This window comes from Nanorana parkeri, unplaced genomic scaffold (genome assembly GCF_000935625.1).
Source record: "Nanorana parkeri isolate BGI_ZX_2015 unplaced genomic scaffold, ASM93562v1 scaffold494, whole genome shotgun sequence".
NCBI lineage: Eukaryota > Metazoa > Chordata > Amphibia > Anura > Dicroglossidae > Nanorana > Nanorana parkeri.
In genome coordinates, this window is record NW_017306762.1 from 1052734 (window position 1) to 1073008 (window position 20275).

Below are 20275 nucleotides of genomic sequence, written 5' to 3' on the forward strand. Positions count from 1 at the left end.
TGGAGATAGGGGGAGGGGAGATGTTTGTAGTTCAAATCATGTGGACAGCGTAGGTTGACAATGCTGCTTCTGCATAGATACAGTATAATGAGTGTAGTTGTCACCCTAGGAAAGTAATTGTTTTATTGGCAGGATCACTAGGTAAAATAAAGGGAAAAAAGCCTGAAAACCTATGCAGCTGCCACATCTAAAAACTGGTAATTTGTAATATAATACAGAACATAATATTACAGGTTTTGGGTTTAGATACGCTTTGCGATAATTAAACTTTCTGCATAGGGGTTACTGCACTTTGCTTGCACAAGGAATGATACATGTATATTTGTTGGTGCCTTAGGCAGTCTATTCAAATAAAAATTAACGTTTATGGATTGCAACAGTGTGAATGAGCCCTCACTAGTTGATGCGATGCCATCACGGATGGGTAATAGTGGGAGGATGACTGATTACAAAAGGATAATACATCTACTCAGCTATACCTCAGTATGTGCAGCGGAAATGCTTCAAACACTGGGGAGGATGGTGACTCAGAGGGTAGAGCTGTAGCATTGCGGTGCTGGAGTCCTGGTAACCGTTCCCACTAGGGCTTTGTCTTCACAATAATCAAATGATTTCGAATGAGACATACAGAAAACTGTCATTTCTTTAGGGGAGGATTTGGCATTCTCTAATATCCACTAAACAGCAAATCAGAACTATAAAAATAGATGAAATAAATAAACTTACAGATTGTTGTAGGAGCCATATCTGTGCGTGTTTCACAGTTTTGAGTTCTGCGACCTGATGGGAAAAATATAATGCAGCTACATTATGATAATTTTAGGTTCAAAGTGATTTATAATCATATAGCAACTGTGTTTCTCCACTTTTCAATTTCTCAACTGCCCTAACCTGTCCACTTCTGTGTACAACAGCTTATTCTCATCCTCCTCTTGCTCCCGTTTATCTCTAGTCTTCCTGAACACCTTGTTCATTAGCGTAACAATAGCGATAGCAGCCTGCATGCTGCTATGGGGCCTAGAGTAGGAGGGGGCCCCATCAGAGGGGCTGATTAGGAAAACTAAACTGTGATGTTTCCAGTATAGAAGGGCTAAAAACAGATCTCAGGATGTCTAGTCACAGATCCTCCTCTGTACAGTAAGAAACATTTGCTTATCTATGTTAGCAGTGTAGATTTATTGCCCTCTGAATTTCTTTTTCAGACGGATATTAACCCTGTATGTCTAATGCAGTCACAAATCCCAAAGCTTCACCTATGTTAAAACCTTATAGGAGACCCGAGGTTTGTAGTTCTACAAACAAAGTTTGAAGCTAGATTTTAAATAAGTTTGTATTAGGTTAAAGAGTAAGTGTATTCATTGTATCATAATAATATAAAATATCATTCTGGTTAATCCCTTTGTGACGGGAGACTTACACTTTACGTCCCGCCATTAAGCATCCAAATGACTGATCACGTACACTGTACATGATCAGCTATTTGGGGCTGAGAATCAGCGGTTACCATTCATTAAAGGAGAACTATGGGGTTCTATCTTTTTTTTATGAATGCATTTCTTAGGCTAAATAAGTAAATAATGTAATTTACTGTAATTAGCCAAAATGCAAAGGAAGGCTGTAAAACCTTATTTTAGGTGGTGGGCGGGGCTAAGCGCCGCAATGAGAAGACATCCCAACGTATCTGACGGGATCCTCCCCACTGATGATTGACAGTGATTCTTGAGAGCTGCTGCGCGTCCACGAATATATGGACATGTGCAGCAGCTCTCTCCTTACCTGCACGTCCCCGTGTGCCAGCTCCTTCCCCACTCTCTCTTTCTCTCCCTGCTGACAGATCGTGGATCGCTGATGACAGAGGGGAAGGAGCTCTCTCTCTCTCTGCCTCTCTGACATGCATATTCTATGGTTTTAATAGTTTGAGAGTTACCGATCTGGAACAAGCGTGGAGCCCGTGATGATGGAACTCCTATACTTGTTTCAGGTCAGTTACAAGTAACAGTCCTATACTTGTTTCAGGTCACACGTCCCTGTGTGCCAGCTCCTTTCCCCCTCTCTCTCTCTCTCTGCTGACAGATCGTGGATCGCTGATGACAGAGGGGAAGGAGCTCTCTCTCTCTCTTCAGCATTTACTACAAATCGGAAAGTCCATATATGGTAAATGATGTCACTGGAGATCCCTGCTGATCGGATCAGCGATCCACGATCTGTCGGCAGGGAGAGAAAGAGAGAGGGGGGAAGGAGCTGGCACACGGAGACGTGTAGGTAAGGAGAGGGCTGCTGCGCATGTCCATATATTCGCAGCTCTCAAGAATCACTGTCAATCATCAGTGGGGAGGATCCCGTCAGATACGTCGGGATGTCTTCTCATTGCGGTGCTTAGCCCCGCCCACCTCCTACAATAAGGTTTTACAGCCTTCCTATGCATTTTGGCTAATTACAGTAAATTACATTATTTACTTATTTAGCCTAAGGAATGCATTCATAAAAAAAAGATAGAACCCCATAGTTCTCCTTTAATGGATGCCTCAGTATTGCCGCAACCATTAATGAAAGAGTTAAGCTTTTTCAGACACCCGATCCCTTTCAGGAATCGGGTGTCTGACAGTAAGAGCAGAGCCGCATTTGCAGCTCTTGCCGTCACTGACAGATGGTATAGATTGGGAAATCTCGATCTATACCGGCTTTTCTTTCCTAAACTTTCAGCAATAGAAACATTTAGATACATGTTTCTATTGCTGAAAGAATGTTGCAGGTTTTCTGATCATTGTTGGAACGACCAGAAAACCTTTAGTGACATCTGATCCTGAAATGCTGCACGGTTATTATTGGCTGTTCTTAAGTTTGAAGTAGTCTAATAATAACCAAAAATTAATTCAATTATCAAGCACTAATAGTGAGAATAATTCACAATGACTGCTAGATATAATAAAATAAAATAAAAATGTAAAAAAAAATGTTTTTAAATAGTGAAAAGTGTAAAAAAGTAAAATAAAATGAAGTGTAAAAAAAAAATAAAGTGTAAAAAATATATAAATGTAACAAATAAAAATGATATATTTAAAAATATTTTAATACTATCATTAATATAAAAATTAACCGATTATAGTGAAAATCTGCAGCTGAGCGGCAGATTTGTTTTTTACCCTAGGGGGTTAATTTGTTTTATTTAACTCCCTCATGACAGTGATGTTCAAAGTATGGCGCTGTCACTAAGTGTGACACTTAGTGACAGTGACATTGTATGCCAGATGACCACTTTTAGCTTTAGCTTTTAGAGAAAAAAACATTAAAATGTTAGGTTTTACCGTATTTTTCCGTGTATAAGACGCTACTTTTTCATAAAAATCTTTATCTAAAAATAGAGGTGCGTCTTATACACGGGGGCCGCGGTTTTGATAGTGCTGGTACCACTGCAAACTAGCCTCACGGATTGCAGAGACAAGATAACAGTTCTCCTCCAGTCATAAATCTTTTGAACCTGACGTGAGCTGTTGCTGGGGAGATCGTGTAGGCAGTGCCCAGAGCGGTAATGTCGGAGCATTCTGTGACCATAAAAATTTCAGAAAGTGAAAAACAACCTGTAAACTCTCTAAACTCATGGTATGGTGTCAAACAAGAGGTGATTGTGAAGTCCTTCAAGAAATGTTAAATCAGCAATGCCATGGACGGAACTGAGGATGATCTTGTATATATAGACAGTGACTCAGCAGACAGCAGTGATGCAGCAGAAGTTGAAGAAACTGATATGTTTGAAGCTAAACGTGATGAAGAAACCAGTGATGCAACAGAGGCTGAATAAAGTGATTGGCTCAGAGGTAAGTGTGATGCATAATATCATTTAAAATATTGATTTCTGAATTTTGGGTAAGAAAAGTTGGGGTCGTCTTATACATGGGGGCGTCTTATAGACGGAAAAATACGGTAGTTCTAGGCCGAGAAGTACAGAAAAATTTCTAAAATCCTAGGGATGTGAGTTTTTTCCAAATAAAGGACAAATAAATAAATGTATTTAATGCATTTTTTTTTAGATGTGCTATTTTTCTAAAAGAAATACTACAAATCAAAACTGGGGATCAGGTGTTTTCTTTACATTTTTTCCTCTTTTTTTATATATTTTATTTGTCCTAAGTGAGGTGTTAGGTACACATATGTGGTATGAATATATATAGCCCTATCTAAAAAAAACAATATATAATATCTGTGGGTGCACTTTGTAAGAAAGTATATTACTGACGTGGAAGAATCTGCAGTTACGCCCCTGAATACAACCATCTGAGATGCCACCTCACTGCAGGCAACACTCCACCTCACTGCCCACCTAAAACTCTCTAAAGACTTACTAACTGCTAAAAACAATGGTCACTACTCTGTACTTATACTCCTAGACCGGCTCCTCCTCAAAAACTCCGCTCAGCACTTGCCTGGTTTTCCTTCCACCTATCTAAGCTCACTTACAACTCTACCCACACCTCTCATCTGTAGGGGTCCCCCATGGCTCTGTCCATGTACCCCTTGTATTCTCTATCTACACCTCCTCCCTGGTTCAGTTGATAACCTCCCGCTGCTTCCAATACCATCTCTAAATTAAAGAAAGTGGAGTGGACCAGGGAGTGGGATCTGCTTTAAATCCCCTATTAATGCACGTATCACTTCCAGTGTTATAGTCATTGCAAAACATGAACAAAAGTCTCGCTGAGGTTACATGTGTCATCCAGTAATACACTGTGTGTTAAAGGAGAACTATGAGGTATGTGATTTTCACTCAACCTCATAGTTCGAGCCGACGTGTGGCAATGAAACTGTCACACGTCGGCTCAATAGATCGGGAAGTGAGTGAACACATACCGTCGCTCGCTCACTTCTCGATCCAGTCCCTTGCAGGGATTACTCCCCTCCCCGCTCCTATACTCCAGCGCTGACTGGTGGAACGGATGGGGGAGGGGGCGGGTACAGGTGACTCTGCCTCTAGATAGGCAGAGCCAGCTGCCAATCACACAGCTGGGTGGATCTCGACAGTAATGTCGGGATCTGTCCTGGCTGCGGCAGTATCAGCTATCAATATCAGCAACTATCAGCTACAGCTGGCGGTATACTGAGCTTAGGGTAACGGGAGGACGCTAGTTTATGTCCTCCCGTGACCCTGAGGAGAACTATGGGGAAAAACACTTACCCCATAGTTCTCCTTTAAGATGTGCTTCCTTAAAGGAGGTAAATGTATTTTAAACAATGCTAAGATAACTACCTAAATCTTCATTTATATTCGCATCCTGTAAACCTCTGTACACATAAATCAGGTGGAGAGAAGTTTATGCTCACTTTGGCATTGATTTACTAAAGGCAAATAGGCTGTTTACTTGCAAAGGATTTTTTTACTTTGATAGGAATTTTCTCTAAACTTAGTGAATGCGGTGAAAATTAATTTCTCAAAGAAAAAAACAATGCTGTGCAAGGAAAAAAACAAAAACAAAACAGTATTCTGCTTGTACATGATTGGATAAAGGAATTCACAAGAGCTTCACCTTATTCACTAAGCTAAGGGGAGATTCTTCTGCAAAGTGAAAATTCTCTTGCAAACAGCCTATTTGTCTTTAGTAAATTAACCCTCTATTTCATTGCATGGTGCAGTCATCCCAATTGTTTTAGGGAGCTGGAGCTATAGGAGAACCTGCTTATGCAGGTATACAAGAAAAGTCTTTATTACATTATCATGTATCCCTAAAATGATATGTGGACCTAAGCAAAATTAACAGCCATCTGAGCACATCACTAATATCGTTATCCCTAAAAATTGCATATGGACCACTATGGCAGCAATGAACAGGAGAGTGAGCTACTTTACAGTCCACCATTTAAGCTTTTGGCCTCCATTCACACCTAAGTGACAGCGTTTTAAGGTATCTTTTCACTCATTTTTGTCCATCATTTTTGCACGTTTGTCACACGTTTTGAGCATTTTTACGTGTGTTTTCAGCTGGTAGATTGTGCGTGTGCAACAAAACGCTGTGCGTTTTTAGGAGTTTTTATTTAAGACTCATGTACTTTTTCCAGTGAAAGGCATTTTGCTACAGGCAACAGAATGCTCAGGTGTAAACAGGCGCCATAGAAAACCAATGGGGTTCCTTGTGTTTAGTGTTTTGTAGTTCCGAGCTTTGAGGTGTCAACTAAGTCTTGGTGGACTTGGTGGGTCCCTGGTCTAAGAAAGATAGAGGAGGGGGTATTTGGGATAATTATCCTTTATTAAAATACGCCAGGCTCCCCGCTAGAGTGAGTATATTTGATACAGGTACTGCATTTCCACATCCCCAAGCTGTGGAAATAAAATATGAACAGGAAACTATAAATCCAAATGAAAGGCATTTGAATTGCGTCAGAAAATGTTACTTGTGTGTCAAAATGAATGAATTTATCTTCAAAAAGCTTTTCAAATCCATTTACTGTATCGACTGAAAATGTAGTTGGCTGGCAGAGCTATCAGCTGCAGTAAAACAAGGTTAGCTCCAAATGTGAAAGGGATGACAGTAAATTCTTACCCCTGATCTTCAAAACACAAACCACAACCACAGCAACCAGTATAAATATGAGGCCAAAACTGATAGTGAGAGGTAACAATAAGCGTTCTTCTGCAAGATCCTTCTCTGAAATGAAAGACATAAAAGTAAAGATAAGCTTTTGGGTGTGACTAGATTCTCATATGACAAATTCAGTACAACCAAGCCTGCCACATACTCCCATTTCTCCCATGCATATACTGTAACATTACAAGTGATTACGAAAATTATCTTCATGTAATTATAGGTAGTTAGGTGGGGACTGGCAGGGCCGGATTTACTCTCTTTGCTGCCCCAAGGCCAGGTTCCTCAATGCGCCCCCCTACCTGCCAACCCCCCCATTGAGAATGGCAGACCTGCAGGCTGCATACAAGTGATCTCATTGACATCGCCAAGAACACTTGTACAAAACAAGCGGCGGCTTCCCCGCTATACATTTAGCTCTGCTTGCCCAAAGCAGGGCTAAATGTAGAAAACAACTACCCACCCGGCGCCTGGAACTGCATGTCCTGGGCGTCGGGAGATAGGAATTCCACACCCCTGCTGCCCCTCCACTCCCTGCTGCCCCAAGGCCAGGCCTTGGTAGGCCTTGTGGGAAATCCGGCCCTGGGTACTGGAAGCTATAAATACATCTATATAAAGCAGTGAAAGGAGCATAGAAATGCTCGACCCCACAGCAGTCAATAAAAACTTGCTTTTGTGAAGCAAAAAAAATACAGACTCCTGATTGGTTGCTATGAGTGTTCCGCTTTGAGCATTCACTTTCTCATTGTTTTGTTTTAGTGAAATAAGCTGAACTGGGTTGGACTCAAAGTGCTAGAGATATAAGGAGTACTATAGTCATGTTATTTCTGCCCTTTTCACCTGTGATTAAACATTTAAGCTTCATACAATCTATGCAACATGATTATCATAGCAAAGATGAACATCGTGATGCATTAATGGAATCTGCCACTAGGGTTTAAAGCCCAACTCTGGAATTACACAAAAACTACCCTCATAGTGGACCCCCCTCTGCACTGCATGAATTAAATGCTTGTTAGGTCTAGGGGTAAATGGCAGGCTTCAGTGCTCTTGTCTACTTCCTGATGCTCCACGTTGTGGGTAGTCCCTTGCTATCCTTACTAACAATTGTATTTGACGACATCAGTGTGTGACCGCCAGCTGGAGCTTCTTATAGGGAACCAGTTGCGCAGATGGAGGGAGCCTGCTGGAGCAAGGAATATAGTAGATATTACACCTAGTTCCTCTACCCCTAGGCAGGGTCTTACCTAGTATTATGGAGGAAAAAGCCATTCTCCATTCAGAGCTGCTTCTATTAGGTTACACAGCAGGGAAAACCTCCCCGCTGTGTAACCTGTCATGGATGATGAGCTGCCTGTTAATTACAGGAGGCGCTGCATCCGGCTTTTGACAGCTAAGTTAGGTTAAACAGCACTGTCTGTGTAACCTAACTTAATGAGGCAAGAGCTGTCCCAGCTTCTACTATGTGTTAGAGGTGTGAGCTCTGTGGATGGTTCGAACCAATGGCAAAGCGCCATTGGTCCAAGCTGTCCAATAAAAAAAGAAAACGGAAAAACCCCCCACTGAGGCCATCGATCTCGATGCCTCACTAGTGACGAGCAAGTGAGGGACAGGGAGGATGCTCCATGTCTCCTCCCTCCCTCCTCCAAACAGCTTGGTTACCGAGTTGGGGGTGGGGCTTCGGTGGGATAGGGAGGAAGCTTCAGCGGGATAGGGGCGTAGCTGGGGAATGCCTCACCCAGCACGGAAGGCACCGCACGTCACTGGTGCTGACACTGCCCTTCCTTCTGGTGGGTGGCTACTTTTATTCTCCATGGTCCCCGTGTGTTTTGCCAAGTAGTCACTGCTCCAAGCTCCCTCCCATGATGGACTACAATCTCACATTTAGTTTACTAATTTGTATTGGGATTGTAGTCTATCACGGGAGGTGGCTACTTTACAACACACACAGGGACCATGGGAAACAGAAGTAGTCACCCTCCAGAAGTGTCAGCACCAATGCAGAGATAATTTGAGGATGTACAGCTGAGTGATACACAAATAAGTTACATTTTTGTTAATAGTTAAGGTACTTGAATGCATTTTTAAGATTTAACTCCTGAGTTTAGTTTTACTTTAAAGGCAGAGGGTCAACATGATATCCAGCCAACTAGTATTTCCCGGAGATCAGCTATGGTAGTGTACATGCTACTCTACGTACATTAGATGCATTTTGCATAGTACCCGGTAGAATCATATCGAAACAGAGATCTCCTAAGAGATAAACAACTGTCAGACATATCAGCATAAAGAAAACTACACACAGTGAGAGTAAATAGCAGTGTATTTATATTGTCACGCATGCTGATATATAAAATTAAAGACATATTTTGTTTAAAGAGTCAGAGCACACAAAATGGGTGTACATTGGTGAGCTGAGCTATCCCTATGCTTCTTGTTTTTATGTTGGTATGTGTTGCCACCAGATTATGTCATGGAGTCCTGCTGCATGCAGAGAAGTTTACATGCTCCTTCCACATGTAATAAATAATTTTTAAAAAGAGTGAGACCTTCCTAAAAATAGCAATTGGTGATCTTGTCAGTGGAGTCCCCAATTGACACTGAAATCTATGAATTACACCTGCCATCTTCTACCCAAAACATAAGGGAAACCTGCACTGATGGAACACGGAGGCTGCCACTGTGGACCTCTTACTCTATTTGCTTGGCTGGCATACTGATGCAAACCTTTTAATCCTTTATGCATTGCTGATATGGAACAACTATGCAAATCGAATGCAACGTACTAGGGGCAGGGCATGAAGGTCTAAATTGGCTCAGAATATAAATCGCTTTCATTAACAAAATAATTAATAATTCGGCACATTGTGTACTTTTTGTATTATTTTACCTTTGATGAGAACTTGCAGTATTCTTTTTGCCCTTATACAGGTAATTCCATAAAATAAGGAACATGATATATTTCCACCGATCTCTAAATCCACATTTAAAATCAGTATAGAAAAGTTTCCGTTCATTATCTGGTCTTTATCAGACTTTATACGTTGCCCCCATTTTCCCCAAGGTTTCATGTTAGATGATTGGATTTCAAATTCCAGAACATGTTCATTTCTGCTTGGGTATTTCCAGATTACAGATGTATTACTGCACTCTGCCCGTGATATCAGTGTTATGTTGAAAAAGCAGGGGAGAAGTAAGTCGCTGGTTATGTAACCTTCAATAGTAGTATATTCTAAATCATTGCGATCAGTTGTACGTAAAGGGCCACAGGTAGAATTTGCTGGGGGAAATAAAAAAATTTAAAAGATGTTAAAAGGTATCTATGGTCAAAAACTACAAATAAATCTGCATTTCTATATTACATTTCTATAAATCCTATCCCACTCCTAATAACCATATCGATCTGGAAGTTTGTAAACTTACTTACTGAAGATGCTCATAAGATGTACTTTTGTACATCAGTGTCCGATTTAGTCTGAACAGACGCGAACAGCTCCAGTCGCTGCCAGCCTCTCATTGCTTTGTATAGGCAGCGCAGCAGCAGCAATTTACAAACACCTGTGAATCTGGATGCAGGAATTTGCAGACTCCTGCCGGCCTATCTAAGGGCTAGATTTAGAAGTTATGAAGAGGTTTAGGTCCCTGAATAAGCAAAATTACAACTAGAGTAAACTGTTTAAATGTGTAATATTTGTCATGTGCATCATCTAATGCAATAAGTGTCAGCACCAAATGGCAATCAAAATCCATGTCAAAATCTAGGGCATCAGTTTTACAAAGCCAAAAACAGCAATATCAATTAGGTATTTAAAACAGAACACGCAAGCCAAAGACTGATTTCTAGCTAATATTTCTGCATACAGTCGTTTCTGTTATTCTGCACACTAAATTATGTTTTGGCAAATTGTGTTTGTCTTCTAGGACTACCCTAAATTTGGCACAGAATAAGATATACAGTATAAATATTTCTATGCTTAGTTGATCATATAAAAAGAATACCCTGGCCTGAGACTGGTGAATATTATTCACCTTCATATATCACTCATATTTAAAGGAAACTTGCTTCTGTCCTCACCTGGGTCCTCTACATCCTCTCTGGTTCCTTCTCCTTTTTGGGGTGCTTTCATTCACTCACTGCTGCTTGTGTCGTGGCAGCCATGTGCCATTATGTGTAGCTGAAGAACTTTTTGATTTGCTCTATGTGGATGGTTGGGAGGCAAATGTATGGTGCATGGAACAAAGAATGCAGTAAAAGGGAAGATCACATACTATATCCACTAAAACCTATTTACTTCTTTTCAAATGAGTACAATATACCACATACAGCTCCATCATGTTTCCTGCTGTATTTAGAGCTTTGTCAAGGAGCACATGATGAAGAATGTTTTGCTTAAATTCACAGAGTAAACATATATGCCACCTCTGTATTAACAATATTCACCTTTCATTGTACAGTATGTGTTAAGCTTGTGTTGTAATTGCCTTCTTATATTGGCAATATAAAATAATGTTGCCTACAGTATGTGAACTTTATAAAATATAGCTATCTAACAATCATTTTGTGACATGCACATTCATAGGAACATGTGAAGTGATATGATATATTTCCATAGCTAACAGTGTGTGGTGTACATATTTTTTTAATATTTATAGAAGGCCACTGTAAGGGCTACTTACCTTTCTTCTTCCAGCAGTGAGTCTCCTAGGGCCCATTTCCCCAAATGTCAGCCAACCATGTGGAACCATATCATCCGACAGCATTGATTAAAGGAGAACTATGGGGTCAGTGTTTTTCCCCATAGTTCTCCTTGGGGTAACGGGAGGACACAAACTAGCGTCCTCCCGTCACCCTAAGCTCAGTATACCGCGAGCTACATCTCGCGGTATACTGAGACGACGCACCTGGAGCGGATCCCGACTTAGATGACGGGATCCACCCAGCTGCGTGAGTGACAGCTGGCTCTGCCTATCTAGAGGCAGAGCCAGCTGTACCCGCCCCCTCCCCCGTCCGTCCTGCCAGTCAGCGCTGGCAGATCGGAGCGGGGAGAGGGGAATCCAGCCCCTCCCCCTGTCACGGCAGAGAGCTGTGACAGGATCGAGAGGTGAGGGAACCCGGTATGTTTTCCCTCACCTCCCGATCTACTGAGCCGACCTGTGACAGTCTCATTGTCACAGGTCGGCTTAGAACTATGACGTGAGTGGAAATCACTCATGTCATAGTTCTCCTTTAAGGGCCGGAGTACATTGTGGACAGACATTTGTGTATGCCTGTGCTTCTTTAGCCCTGAGCCTTTCTGTGCATCTGCCGCTACTGCCTTTGTAATATCCCCTTCGCACACCGTACCAATGTACCCCAAAATCCAACGGGTGCTGGAACAACTGGTGGACGGCTCCACAATGTACAATCTAGAAGATATGTTGTCTGCACACCATTCTGCTTCGTAATGTCCTTTTATTCGTATTCCATTAGCGTGACATGTGAATGCAATGTTTCGGAGCCTCACAGGACCCCTTCGTCAGGCAAAGTGTCAATGGTTGAAAGTGGTACTAGCATTAGTTGGGTACACTCCTTCTGTCACTCCTGGCCACTAGTACCATTCCTGGTACATTCCAACAGACACTACTGTCCATTAGCATTACTCTGGGTAGGATCCATCTGATGCTTCTGGCTGCTGGCATCATTCATATTACAATTTATCAGACGCTCATACCCGTAAGCATACTTACTCTGGGTACACTTTGTCTGACGCTCCATCTGCCACCATAATTCCTGGTATATTCCATCAGATGCCTCTGATGGCTGGCCTTTATCCTGGTACCATCCATTTGCCACACTTTGCCCCTTTGTGTTCGGGCATGCTCAGTTTGCTGAACTCCGCTGCTGGGCACATCTATCCTTTTCCCGCAGAGCTCCCTCCATCTTCTCAGTTCTCTCAGTAATGGTCTGACTGGTTCTGCCAGTGATCCTATCACATCTTCCTGCTATGTTTGCTAGTACTGTATCTGGGAAAGCAACCCGGGGGCAAGACCCAGTACGACTATTTTGTGACATATACAAGATATGGTATTACTGTATATGTACATTTCTGTATCTAACAATCAATTTGAGCTGTGTACATTCTTTTTAATAGAAGGACACAGAATGTATATGATATATTTCTCTATACTATTTTATGAAACAGATAGTAGTATCTTTTCAGAACTAAATCGTAAAGGTTGAATGAAAGAAACAAAGGTATTATTATCTTGTACTCCAGTGATCTGAATCTTCCTTTATTTTTAAATAATCAAACAGTAAAATTGTTATATATAACCCATTTAATTTGAAAGATGTAATTTTAGATTTTAGAGATGACCATAGCTTAAAAAACTGAATTCAGCATATGGGATAAAAGAACAGGAGTGCAAAACAATTATTCAATAGATAAAACCCGTTGGACTGTCCTAGAAATCAAAGATGGTTAGAAACTATGCACACTTAGCATGTGTAGCTGTTATGTTCAGTTATGGTTTCCAGGTATTCCGGAATAAGCCTTTTATATATAATACTAGCATCATTTGATATATTAGGCTGCTGTATAAAACTGGCAAAACTGCATGCAGATGATTTTGCATGCTTGGTCACATTGTTTAGTCTATGTGCTGTTGCACCATTGGCAGTAGATCTTGTGGGTTCTGGATGCAGTTTTGCCTTAATTAACATGTAAGAGCATGTTTTACCTAGTTAGACTATACAGTCACTATATACTCACAAGCAAGAGATAAGCCTGCCAACATGAAGATCAGAAGAGGAGCAGCACTGTCCATCCTTCAAGTACAGAAAAGCAATCTGGCAATATAACGCAGTAGTTTCAGTAACATGCTTGCTGCATGCATTTCCACTTCCTCTCAAATGGTGAGAAAATTGTATGTGAAAAATGTGTATAAGATAGTATCTAAAATAACAAGTAACGCTTAAAAAAACCATGTCCCAATTTCACACTTCTTCTACGACTAGCTATGCGGTCCAGGGGCGGATTCAGAGTCTACTCTCGGGAGGGGCACTGCCAGAAAATTAAGTTTTGCTTACAGAACGGTTAATATTTTATTTAAGACGGTTTCCCGGCCAATTACAATTAAGCTGGCCAAACAACATGCAGCCGGCTTCCCTGGCAATCAGGAAGCCGGTTGGCATGTCATTACCCGCTGCCAGCTTCCTGATTACCCGGGAAGCCTGCTCCATGCCAGTGGAAGCACCGGTATTGGTATTATTCAGTATCGGTTAGTACCAAAAGCAAAATATTGGTACTCGTACTTGATACCGAAAAACCGGCATTGGTGCATCCCTAGTTTTTATTAAAACAATTTTTTTGTATTGGGACAAGTAGATTGTCATGAAGGGCAAGTAGATTCGGCCCCCGCTTTATCCCTATAACTTGCCAGCCATCACCAACAGTCTCCCCAACCTCACCTACCTACATGCAGGCTGCAGCACCTCTTCCTCTTTGTCCTTGGCGGCGAGTGGAGGGGAGGGGTCACATCCTGGGTCACATGACCCAGGATGTGGCTGCCTGGCTGTGCCGGCAGAGACGGGTATAGGCTCCGTCTCCACCAGGCTAACAGTCACTTTCAATGACAGGCAGCCGCCTGTTTCATTCGGATCCCCGCACACACCGGAACATACATTGATTTTATCACCTCATTTCATTTTGGAATGTTTATGTCCACGTCTGTACAGCATCTGGTGTAATTAACAGGCAGCGCTCCGTCCATGACAGGTTACACAGCTTGGAGGCTTTCCCTGCTCTGTAACCTGTAACAAGCCGATCTGAATGGAGAAAAAGCTGTCAGCTTCAGACTTGAATTCCACTTTAGTTTATCTTTAAGTTGCATGCGTACATTTGAGTGTAGGATAATAAAGTGTATCTAAACCCAAAAACAAACATAATATATTGCAGCTTACCAATTCCTAAATATAATGACTGCATTCATCTTTTTTTAGGCTTTTCTTTTTTTCCCCTTGTGCAGGTTTAATAACCTTCATTAGACGTGAGGATACAAGGGACATTACACCAGCTGACCCTTCCCTGTCCTCTCTCCCTCCCTGGGCCCTAGTAGTATAAGGACCACTGACATCATTACATCTAGTGCATGTTACCTAGACCTTCATTAGACGTGAGGGCAGGGGCGTAACTAGAAATCCCAGGGCCCCATAGCAAAATTTTGCAACGAAACCCCCCGCCCCCATTTTATTAGAAATGCACTGATCAGCACGTTTTTGGGCGTTTTTAATTGCGTTTCAGCTGAAACGCAACTAAAAAGAGCCAAAAATACTCTTTCAAAAATTGTGCGGAAACCACAGTGAAACTCTTCCGCCCTGGTGTGAATGGTCCCTGAATGAGGCCTGACACTTTACTTTAATACTGCCACTCCAATGAGAGGCTGAGTTAAGGGGGATTATAAAAAAATTAAGGAAAGCTAAACTGTAAACAAGCGATTTATGCTATAAATGGTTTTTGCGCTGTGTTGGTGTTGTGATAAAATGATACAACACAAGGTATCACAACGCACGGCAATGTGTCACAAAGCATTGCCATGCGCTGCCACAGTTAAATGAATGTTTTTTTACAAAAGAAAGAAATTATGCACTGCGATGCGTTCTAACAACGCACTGCAGCGCATGTGCCTGGCGTACACCACAATATGGTGCACGTGTATGTTATGTGTGTGGGGGGGAGGGGGGGTTGTGCTTTTTTTTTTCTTTACACATTTTTAATTATTATTATTTTACTGTCTTTTTTCTACAGCCTCAGCACTCAGTGAATGGGAAGCACTCAGTACAGATGCTTCCCATTCATTCACAAACTGCTGATAGAGAAGAAGAACATTAGAAGAAGACATTGCCTAGAAGAACATTATATGAGAATACAGCATTACACAGGAAAACATATATACAGATAGAGATTCCTGTGTATCAAAGATATAAGCATGCATATAGAAAACTAGCATTGCACTACAGCGCCATCTACTGCTCAAAAAACATATTAGTACATTAGTATAACCTGTTGTATTTCCAACAATTCATACCCAATAGCAAATCAAAACAAGGGATCGATTCCTCATGTTATCATTATAACCAGAGGCCTGATTATCTTATCCTGCAGTGCTCAGCTGTGCAGGTGGCTGGTTTACAGCACATATGCATACCAGATTTAAAGTCTGTATTTATTTATTGTATTATTCTTCTTGGCCCACCTCAACATCCAGGCAGCTATAAAAGAATAAAAGTCACATATTAGTGATGCTCTTTAATCATTAATAAATTTATAATTTTTAATTTAAGCAGTATAAGCACATGAATGTGTCTGGAGTTAGCCTTTTGTAGTCTACTGTACAGCAGAGGTCAGAGAGGGGAAGGGAGAAGCAGCACAAGGAGCCAAGCAGATGTACGGCACTGCAAGGAGCATGTTGATAAGTGGAGAGAGCAGAATGGCCTAAAGATGATCTCATCAATGTCTTGCTTTTCCTTTTACTATCCATTCACAGGGTGGGGGTGGGGAAGAGACCTGCAAATAAAAGTTAAATTGTAGCAGAGGAAATCAGGACCCCAGGGCTATACTATAGCCGGGCAGGGTTATACTGTGTGGCAGAGCTGTGTAAATCTCAGGACTAGATGGACAGAAATAACATTTCTTTTTAAGGTAATTCTGTTCTCATACATGTATTTTACCTGTATATTTAACTGTTTGCCTTCAGTTCAGTTTCAGAACAAGAACCTAGGAAGTGAGAGAGAGTGACTCTTTGGTGCCTACAGCAACCAACAACCACAAGTATGTGGTGCGCCCCTGCGATCAATGCGCATGTTCAGGTAAGGAAGTGGAAGTTTGGGTTTTGGCTGTGGTTGATAAATGCGGCCGTGCTTCATGTTACACCCTACATATGAGTGTAACAGTAAACATGGTCTATATTCAATACATTGTGTGAATATTCACTTCAAATATCAAGTCATGTGAAAAGCAAATTACAATGTATCTGCACGTGAGTGATTATTCAAAGTGAACAGTAATTTGCTTTTCACATGATTCGATAAATTAGATTGTAAGCTCTGTTGAGAAAGGGAGGAACTGATGTACACAATTCAACATGAAAGGGGCATCAGTCCTTTACACCCGTGAGCCCAGGCCCGGATTCCCCACAAGGCCACCGAGGCCCGGCCATATAAACGGTGTGCAGCCTTCTCCCCCTCCCCGGTGCACTTACCTCTCTCCTTGGTTCCGTCCTCCGCCGCCGAGTCCCGAGTCTCTGACTGCAGTGAGCAGAGCGGCAGGGTTAAAAGTAACCCTGCCGCTCCGTGTAGAAGCAATAACATTATGACCATTGACAGGTGAAGTGAGGTGGTGGGAGTGTGATGCTTTGGGCAATGTTCTGCTGGGAAACCTTGGGTCCTGCTATTCATGTGGATGTTACTTTGATATGCGCCATCTACCTAAACATTGTTGGTGACCAAGTACACCCCTTCATGGAAACGGTATTCCCTGATGGCAGTGGTCTCTTTCAGCAGGATAATGCGCCCTGCCACACTGCAAAAATGGTGCAAGAATGGTTTGAAAAATAAGTTTGAGTTGTTGACTTGGCCTCTGAATTCTCCAGATCTCAATCCAATCGAGTATCTGTGGGATGTGCTGGAAAACAAGTCTGATCCCAACTTGCAACTTACAGGACTTAAAGGTTTTGCTACTGACGGTTTGGTGCCAGATACCACAGCATACCTTCAGAGGTCTAGTGGAGTCCATGCCTCAACAGGTCAGGGCTGTTTTGGCGGCAAAAGGGGGACCTGATCAATATTAGACAGGTGGTCATAATCTTATGGCTGATCGATGTATAAAAGAGTTTGATTGAAAAATATATTTTATTTATATAATAAAATATATAAAAACAAGATACACATTCTACCCTGTACTGCGACGCAGCGCATAAACACTACATAGCTATACAGTACAATCACCCCAATAAATTACAATCACCCCGCGGCGAGATGCCTGATGTGTAGCACAAGACAAAAGTTCTGAGCCTTCCATGTCATTCACGACATTGCTTTACTCCGTACTGAGTATGTGGTCCAGAGGATCCACCGCAAGAAAGCTTGCGGCCCAATGCCTGAGGTGCAGCGCCAGAGCTAAACGCACCAGTTCCGAGTAGTAAAGGTACAGCTACCTTTTTTGGAGTTTTGGATAGAGTGGTGATAGGTTAGTAGCACAGTCAGGTTTATATTACCATCTCTTCAGGGAAGCCTATCCCACCTCAACCTAACCGCTCAACCATCACATTCTCAAATGATTCATCCCCACACAGCTACCTCCTCATGAATTACTTGCCCCTCCCTTTTAGATTGTAAGTCCTCAGGGGCAGGGCCCTCCTTACCATCTTGTCTTGAATTGTATTGTGATTGTAATGTCTGCCCTATATTGTAAAGCGCTGCGCAAACTGTTGGCACTTTATACATCCTGTATAATAATAATATTAATCTGTGTCCATGTTGGGGAGATTCACCCTCTCTAATTCTGCTGATGTACCAATATCATGTGACATAAAACAATGCAACTACCAGCTTTTATTCAACAGGGCTTCTGCTCTGCTTTTAGAAAATGTATGTTTTGGGGGTTTAGGTAACCTTCAAGCCTAAAAGGTGTATTTTACATTGACAATAAAACTACAGGAGTGAAAAGCAACAGCAAAATAAAGCACACAGGTAAAATGCAGATGCAATTTTCCGATGGCTCAGTTAATATAATGAAAGTCAGACGTTCGTTGTTAGGATGCCACTAACAAAGCAACATTCCCTGAGTCAAGATGGCCGCATGTGAGTCACTCAAGCCGATCTATGGTGGTTCTTCGATCACATGACTAGTCTGGCGGTCACGTGACAGCGCGGCCGAGCCAGGAAGATGAGTGTTCGGACGGTGTGGAGTTTGGGGAATTTCTCCAGGGCTGTCATACGGACAGCTACTCTGCGCTGCGTACAGACTGCCCACAGGAGAGTGGGAATAGCTGTAAAAAGGGATATACCCGGCCGACGGGGCAGCAGGGGCACACCGCCATGTGTAATGACCCCAGGTAGATGGGCAGGATCACGTGACTGCAGCCTGCGCCCTCCCTTCTTCCTGATGAGTTGTGCAGGTGAGCTTGTGTCTGTAGTGCGGTCATGTCATGTCTGCCACTCCAGACCTCTATAGTATACGAGCTGGAACACAGGAAAGTGGTGCTGCTCTCCATAACTAATATCTGATAGGATAATGAATGCAAAGTGGTGCTTGAAATTAATTTTTAGAGATACTTTCCTTTCTAGGAGAGCTTTTATATAGGTTAGCATTCCCCTGTCACCTCAGGACATTACTGCACATACTCTGTGGCTTTGTTTTATTTTTCACATGCAGAGCGCAGTGTGGAGACAGCGATATCCTGCACTGTTCTCTCCCCATATTGCTGCAGAGAATGTTCACAGTTAGGAGGAAAATGCTGTCACATGACTTGTTTCAAGGTCATGTGACAGGTTTCCACATCTCCCTGGCACTTGTTTTTCCAGATTCATTTGAATGGGGTTTCTCCTGCTTCAGAGTCCTGCGAGAAAGGGCCAACTGCTTTTATAATACAAACAGCTGCTGTGGATAATGTGCTGAATGCAACAGAATTTTCCCTAATTTCCTGCTCTGGTGGCAACTCCAGCAGTACAAATAGAAGAGATGGGGCTCAGTCAGACTTGGATGCACATTGTCTGGGTGCAAGTGTGGGTATCCGGACCTGATCAGACGTGTTTGTGTGACAGGGGAAATTACATAAGTAAGAACAGGCTGCTGCACACAGTTACACGCAGCACTTGTCTCTTCCGTGATGTGCTATTTTACGGGTGTGCATGCTCATTAAGGATGGACTCGGGCGTGTTCGCAGCTCCACGTGCCGAGCCCGCCAGAAAGGTGACAGCGCGCAGCGCCAATCACAGGCACTGAGACATTTCTCATTGAGAATGTCTCATTACCGGTGAATGGCGCTGTCAGCTTCCTGGCGGGTTCGGCACGTGGAGCTGCGAACACGCCCGAGCCCATCCTTATTCTTTAGCCTCCTCTCTAAGACGCTCCTCCCCTCGTCTCACACTGACATCATTGCATACAATACAGGACCAAAAGCCCAGCATTGTGCATGAGGACAGCTAGTGCCCCCGCTCAACCCAGAGCTTCATGAAAAAGAGGAGAAGGCCGGAGCGAGGAATAAGGTAAGTATTCCACCTAATTCTTCTACCCCTAGAGTTAACAAACATTTAGCCCTTGCAGTGTGGGAAGGAGGGGTGCACCGCAAAGGTACTTTTTGTGTAATTCCTGGAGTTCAGCTTTAATCCAGACAGCAGTCAAAAACAACCAGGGTCAATCCCTCTCCACTATATCAAAAAAGAAAAAGCCTTCACATTAAATTTTATGTAAGCACACCAAAACCCCAAAATGTCTTATAAGCTTATATATATATCTATAAATACTGATCTCCTGTCACAGAGCTGTGCCGGTCCCGGCCGCATCGGGCATAGCGGATCTCGGGACCGGCAACGGCAGTGCAGGCTTCTGATACAAGCGATCAAATTTTCGAGCCGTGTGTGTGTGTGTAATATATATATATATGGTTTGGCCCATAGTTCAAATATATATATATATGGTTTGGCCCATAGTTCAAATTTAAGA

General features: G+C 42.4%; 1 protein-coding gene across 1 annotated transcript in view; it reads left to right on the forward strand.

Moving 5' to 3' along the window:
* Window positions 1-18467: 18467 nt before the first annotated feature.
* Window positions 18468-20275, forward strand: part of TTC19 (tetratricopeptide repeat domain 19) — an 18931-nt gene continuing 17123 nt past the window's right edge. The window contains exon 1 of the mRNA XM_018561024.1: window positions 18468-18728. Coding sequence (XP_018416526.1) covers window positions 18497-18728 — 232 coding nt within the window. The 5' untranslated portion in view covers window positions 18468-18496. The remainder of the gene's footprint in view (window positions 18729-20275) is intronic.